Source organism: Otolemur garnettii, unplaced genomic scaffold (genome assembly GCF_000181295.1).
Source record: "Otolemur garnettii isolate 467f Iridium unplaced genomic scaffold, OtoGar3 scaffold00099, whole genome shotgun sequence".
Taxonomy (NCBI): domain Eukaryota; kingdom Metazoa; phylum Chordata; class Mammalia; order Primates; family Galagidae; genus Otolemur; species Otolemur garnettii.
In genome coordinates, this window is record NW_003852494.1 from 5214601 (window position 1) to 5222575 (window position 7975).

Below are 7975 nucleotides of genomic sequence, written 5' to 3' on the forward strand. Positions count from 1 at the left end.
AAAAAAAAAAAAAAGAAGTGAAAACTGCTGGAATAGTCAGAAAATGGGGACTGGGTGAATGAGCATGCCAGTGGTTTCCCAACCTGAAAATAATAGCTAATATGTGTGCCTGGCATGGTGAAAAGTGCTTTGTTTGTATTAATTCTAACAATAATCCAATTGTTGTCATTATCCCCATTTTCTAGATAGAGAAAATAAGCGCCAGAGAGGTGCAGTCACTTGCCCAAGGGCAGACAGCTCCCAATGGCACAGTGAAATCCAGGTCACACCCAGACTCTGAGCTCTTGGCCATGATGCTACAGATGCTACTTGAAGAGTTTGCTTTTGTGTGTGTGTGTGTGTGTGTGTGTGTGTGTGTGTGTGTGTGTAGAGACAGAGTCTCACTTTATCACCCTGGGTAGAGTGCCGTGGCATCACAGCTTATAGCAACTTGCAACTCCTGGGCTTAGGCGATTCTCCTGCCTCAGCCTCCCAAGGAGCTGGGACTACAGGCGATGACACAATGCCTAGCTATTTTTTTTGTTACATTTGGCTGGGGTCGGGTTTGAACCCACCACCATGGGTATATGGGGCCAGCACCCTACTCGCTGAGCCACAGGCACCACTCCTTTTTTGGGGGGGGAGACTGTCTCACTCTGTCACTCAGGCTAGAGTGCCATGGTGTCAGTCTAGTGCACAGTGACCTCACACCCTGGCCTTAAGTGATCCTCTTGCCTCAGATCCCACATACTCCTGAGTAGCTGAGACTACAGGTGCCTGCCACAAAGCATAGCTAATATTTCTAGTTTTGGTGGAAATGGGGTCCTACTCTTGAGCTCAGGCTGGTTTCAAGCTGTTGAGACCAAGCTATCTACCCGCCTCAGCTTCCCAGAGTCCTAGGATCACAGGTGTGAACCACTGCACCGGGCTAAGGAGTTTTTTTTTTGGTTTTTTTTTTTTGAGAGTCTCACTATGTTGCCCTTGGTAGACTGCTATACCATCACAGCTCACAGCAACCTCACGTCACATGTCACAGAAATCTCGAACTCTTAGGCTTAAGCAATTTTCTTGCCTCAGTCTCCCAAGTAGTTGGGACTACAGGCACCCCACCAAAGCCTAGCTATTTTTTTTGTTGTAGTTGTCATTGTTGTTTAGTAGGCCTGGGTGGGGTTCAAACCCGCCAGCTCTGGTGTATGTGGCCAGCGCCCTAACCACTGAGTTACAGACACTGAGCCCAGGCTAAGGAGTTTTATGAGAGACACTGGAACCGAAAGATTCTGATCCAGGGATCTGCGGAGGTTAACAGGGGTTCTCAAACTACAGTCCACGGGCCACATGTGGCCTGCTGAGGACATTTTTCAGCCCACTGGGTGTTTTTGCTGCCGCTACCTGTCCTGCTTAGCAGCCAACTTGTCCCAGGCCTGCAGTCCAGCCCTCCAACAGTCTGAGGGACAGTGAACTGGCCCCCTGTTTAAAAAGTTTGAGGACCCCTGGCTAAGACATCTGGGTTTCAAGACCTTACGTGTAGTGGTTGATTTTATGAAGGATGCCAGGAAATCATTACATAGTCTCTCATCTTATGAACAAGCATATAGTCGTAACTAAAGTCTAGATTTTTGTTAAATGTGTGATAGACTAAGCATACTTTCATTTTTTTTTTTTTGTTAGAGACAGAGTCTCACTTTGTTGCCCTCAGTAGAGTGCCATGGTGTCACAGCTCATAGCAACCTCCAGCTCTTGGGCTTAGGCGATTCTCTTGCCTCAGCCTCCTGAGTAGCTGGGACTACAGGTGCCCACCACAACACTTGGCTGTTTTTTGTTGCAGTTTGGCTAGGGATGGGTTCAAACCTGCCACTCTCAGTATATGGGGCCGGAGCCCTGCTCACTGAGCCACAGGCACCGCCCTGCATACTTTCATATTCTTAGCACCACCCTTCACTGCTTTGGTAGTGAAGGAGTTTGCTGGAATCAACGTCCCTCTGATGATGAGGGACCTCCTACCTCCAAGTCTCACCATCTCATCTAATCTCTAAGGGGCAGCAGTGAAAAACACCATGGCTGTCAGAGATCAGAACATCAAAGGGCTCAGAGAGAATAATGGTCTTGCACAAAGCCATCCAACAAACCACAACTCCCCAGGAGTACCAGCCCCCAGTCTCCCACCTGTCTAGTTCCTCAAACAGCTCCCGGACTGTCATGGCGGCCACAATGATGATGGCGTAGGGCAAGCAGCCATGTTGCCGGCTCAGGGCCAACATCTTGGCATAGCGGGGTGCCACAGGGAAGGCAGCCATGGTCCTGCCCAGTGCAGTGATGGGGCAGCTCAGCCGAGGACTCTGCAGCTGCTTCACCCTGGAGATGCAGGGTTGTGGTGTTCGGGGACTTCGAGGACAGGGAGGGAAGTGGGTCCTCCTCTGCCCTCCCCACCGACCCCCTGCCCTACCTCTCTGCTTCCTGGGGCGCCTCTAGGGCACCCAGCGCGATCAGCAGCTCCTCGGCAGCAATGAGGGCTTCCACAGATGGAGGCGTCGGGAAGGGGAAGTTGATGACCTGGGACACAGGGACACAGGGACACATGGCAGGGGCTGAGTTGATGCCCAGAGGCAAGTGTGGTGCCCCTTTCCACCTATCTCTGGGCACCGCTCACACCAGCTGGGACACGGGACACCAGGTGAAACACAGAGCCTCCTTTGTATGACGTCCACTCACTGCAAAGTGCCTAGTGGGCACCAAGGGCTGCTCTTGGAGGTGGGAGGTAGAGGAGCCCAAAAGACAAAACTCTGCATTCACTGTGCACTCACGCAGCCAGGAAGGGCCACAGTAGTCAGTGAGGAGTCACAGGAGCAAAGGTACCTGACAGTGAAATGGTGAGAGGACAGAGAGTGATCAGGCTCAGGACTGGTGGCATCTTAGAGAAACTGACCAACCGAAACCAGTGTTCAGATAAATGCTTGTGGCCCTGTAATGCTTCATAGCAATACTGGGCAACAGAGTGTTCATCAAGGGATGATGGACAAACAAGATGTGGGCCTACCCCTATAGTGCAGTACGATTCAGCCACAGTGATGAAAACAGTCACTGATGGTGATGATGATGCACACCTCTGAGTATGCCCAAACCGCCAACTCCACATTGTAGGTGGGAGGGCTGTCTGGCATGGGAGTTATCTCGGTGAAGTTGCTTCAAGAGTGGGTGCAGGCAGGGAGGTAGCCCTAGGAGGCAAGGATGGGCAGAGGGCAATCAGGGCCCAAGCTAGGCTGAGCCTCAGACCCCAGATTTTACTTAAGAGCTAGAGGAAAGGGCTAGATAATCCCAGTACTCTTTGAGGCTGAGACAGGTAGACTTCTGGAGGTCAGGAGTTCAAGACCGGCGTGAGCAAGAGCAAGACCCATCTCTAAAAACTAGCCAGGTGTGGCAGGTGTCTGTAGTTTCAGCTACTCAGGAGGCTGAGACAAGAGGATCACTTGAGCCCAGGAGTTGGAGGGTGCTGTGAGCTGTGATGCCACAGCATTCTACCCCAGGGAGTACAAGTAAGACTCTGTTTAAAAAAAAAAAAAAAAAAGTCAGATGCAGTGGCTCATTTATGCCTGTAATCCTAGAACTCTGGGAGGCAGAGATGGGTGGATTACTTGAGCTCAGAGGTTCAAGACCAGCCTGAGCTAGAGCGAGGCCCTGCCTTTATAAATGGTATTGTGGCAGGAATCTGTAGTCCCAGCTACTTGGGAGGCTGAGGCAAAAGAATAGCTGGAGCCCAAGAGTTTGGGGTTGCTGTAGGCTGTGATACCATGGCACTCAAGCCCAGGGCAACAGAGTGAGACTGCCTGAAAAAAAAAAAAAAGCTACAGGAAGCCACCAAAGAATTCCTCTGAACAGGTATCTTGATCTCCCTGTGAAAAGGCATTTCTTTTTTTTCTGGCTGGGGCTGGGTTTGAACCTGCCACCTCCGGCATATGGAATCGGTGCCATACCCTTTTGAGCCACAGGCGCCACCTGGGAAGGCATTTCTTAAGCCAGACTTAGAGCCAATCCCTGAAGTGATACCTTCTAGCCATGTGATCCATGGCCCAGGCACATCTCAGTGTCTACGTTTCCTCATCTGTAAAATGGGGATGATAAAGCCAGTAACTTCCTGTAGTCATGGTGAGAATAAAATGAAGCTATGGGTTCAGCGTCTGTGGCTCAGGTGGCTAAGGCGCCAGCCACATACACCTAAGGTGGCAGGTTCGAATCCAGTCCAGGCCCACCAAACAACAATGATGGCTGTAAACAAAAAATAGCCGGGTGTTGTGGTAGGCGCCTGTGGTCCCAGCAACTTGGGCGGCAGAGGCAGGAGACTCGCTTGAGCCCAGGAGTTGGGATGTTGCTGTGAGCTATGATGCCACAGCACTCTACCGGGGGGGACAGCTTGAGGCTCTGTCTCAAAAAAAAAAAAAAAAAAAAAAAAAATGAAGCTACGTGTGTAGAGTGGCCAGCACATACCAGGTACCCAATGTGTGAACGGTGCCATTATTTTTATTAGGTGAAAACATTAAGCTCAAGACAATATATAAATATCATGCAAAATTAAAAAAATCACGGTGATGGCTGGGCACCCATAGCACAGTGGTTATAGTTGGTGCCAGCCACATACACTGAAGTTGGCAGGTTCAAACCTGGCCCAGGCCAGCTAATCAACAATGACAACTGTAACAAAAAATAGTCGGGAATTGTGGCCAGCACTTGTAGTGCCTCCCAGCTACTTGGGAAGCTGAGGCAAGAGAACTGCTGAAGCCCAAGAGTTTGAGGTTGCTGTGAGCTATGATGCCACAGCACTCTATTGAAGGGTGGCATAGTGAGACTTGGTCTCAAAACAACAACAACAAAACCCACAGCGATAACAATATAGGATATTATGTGTTTGGTCGCCCAGACTGGAGTGCAATGCTCTCTGCAGCCTTGAACTCCTGGGCTCAAGTGATCTTCCTGCCTCGGTTTCCTAACTAGGATTGTAGGCTCATGCCACCATGTCTGGCTAAGTTTTAAAACATTTCTTGTAGAGGCAGGGTCTTACTATGTTGCCAGGTTTGTCTTGAACTCATGGCTGGAAGAGATCCTCCTGCTTCAGCCTCCCAAAGTGCCAGAATTATAGGTATTGAGCCACTGTGCCTAGCCTACCTAAATTTTTATAATTTTAAACATAATCAGAAAAACCAGACGACCATCTGGGTTCTGTCACTTATTAGGTGTTTGTCCCTGGACCAACACCTTTGCTTCTGTGACTCAGTTTCTTCATTTGTTTAACAAGACAGGGTGGCACAGGGTGTAGCATACAGCATGGTGCAGGGCACTCCCTGCCTGGCCCTCCTCATCCTGGAGTCAGGTTAGGGGGCCACCTAGACAGAACTGCTCCTCTCCACTGGAGGAGTGGGTCAGAAAGACTTCGGACAGGAAGAGTCAGAAAATTTGGTGAGCCCCAAGGACTGACAGCCTATGAGAGGTGTATAGCACCAGGTGCCATCCCCTGGGTGTCCAAGGGGGACTCAGATATCACAGGAGACCAGAGGCCCTGGGGCACCTGCTGATGCAACGTTCTGTAACCAGTTGCTATAGGCGAGGCAGGCACTAGGTTAGCTCTTGGGTGCCCTGGCTCTTGGAGAAAGAGAGGTGGCCCACAGGGGACTGGTGGGTGACAGCATGAATGGGGGCAGCAACTCACCTTCTCAATGTTGAGAGCTTTCATTTGAAGGATTAAGTCCTCAACAGGCCTCCGGGTGATTTCTGGAGGAGGAAACTGCTCAAAGTCACCAAACACTGCAGAGGAATACAGCCTGTGCAGAGAGGATGGATGAGAAAAACCAGCCTCAGTCAAAGCACCTGAGCCTGAATCTGGATCCTGCTACTCACTAGAGGACTTACACTCGTATGCCTCAATTTTCTCACCTGTGAAACATGGCTCAGACTATAGCTGCCCCATATAGAGTTGGTGAAAAAAAATTTTTTTTGCAGTTTTTGGCTGGGGCTGGGTTTGAACCTGCCACCTCCACCGGCTAGCTAACCCTTTGAGCCACAGGTACCACCTAAGAGTTGGTGAAAATTAATTAGATTTTATACATACAGTTCTTTTTTTGAGACAGAGCCTCAAGCTATCCCCCTGGGTAGAGTGCTGTGGCATCACAGCTCATAGCAACCTCCAACTCCTGGGCTCAAGTGAGTCTCCTGCCTCAGCCTCCCAAGTAGCTGGGACCACAGGCGCCCGCCATAATGCCTGGCTATTTTTTTGGTTGCAACCGTCACTGTTGTTTTTGGTGGGCCCGGGCGGGATTCGAACCTGCCACCTTAGGTGCATGTGGCTGGTGCCTTAACCACTTGAGCCACAGGCGCCAAGCCATACATACAGTTCTTAAAACAGTGCTTGGCACCCAGAACATGGTAAATTTTAACTATTGCTACTTCCAACTGGTTTTCTTTATATATTTTCTGAATTTTCTATTTTTATAATTAAAAATAATGTTGATGTCTTCTAGTAACTAGAAGCGAAATGTACTGTCCAGTTACAGTGTATGAGCTTTAACTCAAAAGGCATCTTACTTTGAAAAAAAAAGCTGTCTTATAAAATCCAGTTTCTATAAATGTTCTCTATGGTTCATACTACCTACCTTTTCCCTTAACGTTTAACATTTTGAATGTTTGCATCTGTTGGGAGTTTTGTGAATGTTGCTGTGCACATGTCTGGAGATCTCAAGTGTGTGTATGATTTAAGATTTCAAAAATATTGCAAGGTAGTTAACCAATTTCATAAGTCTTCACTCTGCCAAACTAAACAAAGATTACCAGTTAAGAATTTCATCTGCACTCTGGGAGGCCGAGGCAAGTAAATTGCCTGAGCTCACAAGTTTGAGACCAGCCTGAGTCAGAGCGAGATCCCATCTCTAAAAACAGCCAGGCGTTGTGGCGGGTGCCTATAGTCCCAACTACTTGGGAGGCTGAGGCAAGAGAATCACTTGAGCCCAAGTTGGAAGTTGCTATGAGCTATGAGACCACAGCATTCTACCAAGGGCGACAAAGTCAAACTCTATCCCCCCCCAAAAAAAAAAATTTCATCTGGTTGATGTTTAAACCTGAAAGCATACTTTTTGCCTTTTGGTCTTCTTTATAAAAGTCTTCAAATACTTTTGGGTTAAAAATTGAACGTAATTTTAAGTGTTAGACGCCTGGAATATACTTTTATTTTCCCTTCCTAATCATTCATAACTCTTCCACCATTAATGGAGAGTCCATGACGATGGTGAGAAAGGACGACTAGCTTCCTGCTGTCTTCTGATCTTTTCAAACTTAAATATATCATTTTATTGATATTGTGGGGTTGTTTTTGTATTTATTTAAAAGTCACAAATGATTTGGTCTGACTTGATCACAGGTTTAGACCAAGCCTGAGAAGAACAGAAGAAATTAGTGGCTGCACAAACAAAAATATAAAAATCTGCAATTTGGGGATTAATAAAATAAGATTAATCTATTTAAAAATAATAATACTGGGTGGTGGCTGTGGCTTGGTGAGTAGAGCGCTGGCCCTACATACCGAGGGTGGCAGGTTCAAACCCAGCCCAGGCCAAACTGCAACAAAAAATAGCCAAGTGTTATGGCAGGTGCCTGTAGTTCCAGCTACTCAGGAGGCTGAGGCGAGAGATTAACTTAAGCCCAAGAGCTGGAGGTTGCTGTGAGCTGTGATGCCTTGGTACTCTACACCAAGCGTGACAAAGTGAGACTCTGTTTCTAAAAAAAAAATATTAATAATACTGTTAAAAAAATAAAAAAAAAACCCCAAAAATAATGATACTGTTGAAAAGAACAGCAATAAAGCTATTAAAAATAACAGCACACTCGGCTCGGCGCCTGTGGCTCAAGCGGCTAAGGCGCCAGCCACATACACCCAAGGTGGCAGGTTCGAATCCCCAGCCCGGACCCGCCAAACAACAATGATGGCTGCAACCAAAAAAAAAAATGGCCAGGCGTTGTG

The 7975-nt window shown here is 48.1% G+C and overlaps 1 protein-coding gene across 1 annotated transcript in view; it reads right to left on the reverse strand.

Annotated features, from left to right (window-relative positions):
* DHX37 (DEAH-box helicase 37) overlaps positions 1-7975 on the reverse strand; it is a 40181-nt gene that overhangs the window by 8456 nt on the left and 23750 nt on the right. The window contains exons 16-18 of the mRNA XM_003796039.3: positions 5675-5786; positions 2423-2529; positions 2143-2331 (exon numbers count right to left, since the gene is read on the reverse strand). Of these exons, the coding sequence (XP_003796087.1) occupies positions 2143-2331; positions 2423-2529; positions 5675-5786 (408 nt within the window). The remainder of the gene's footprint in view (positions 1-2142; positions 2332-2422; positions 2530-5674; positions 5787-7975) is intronic.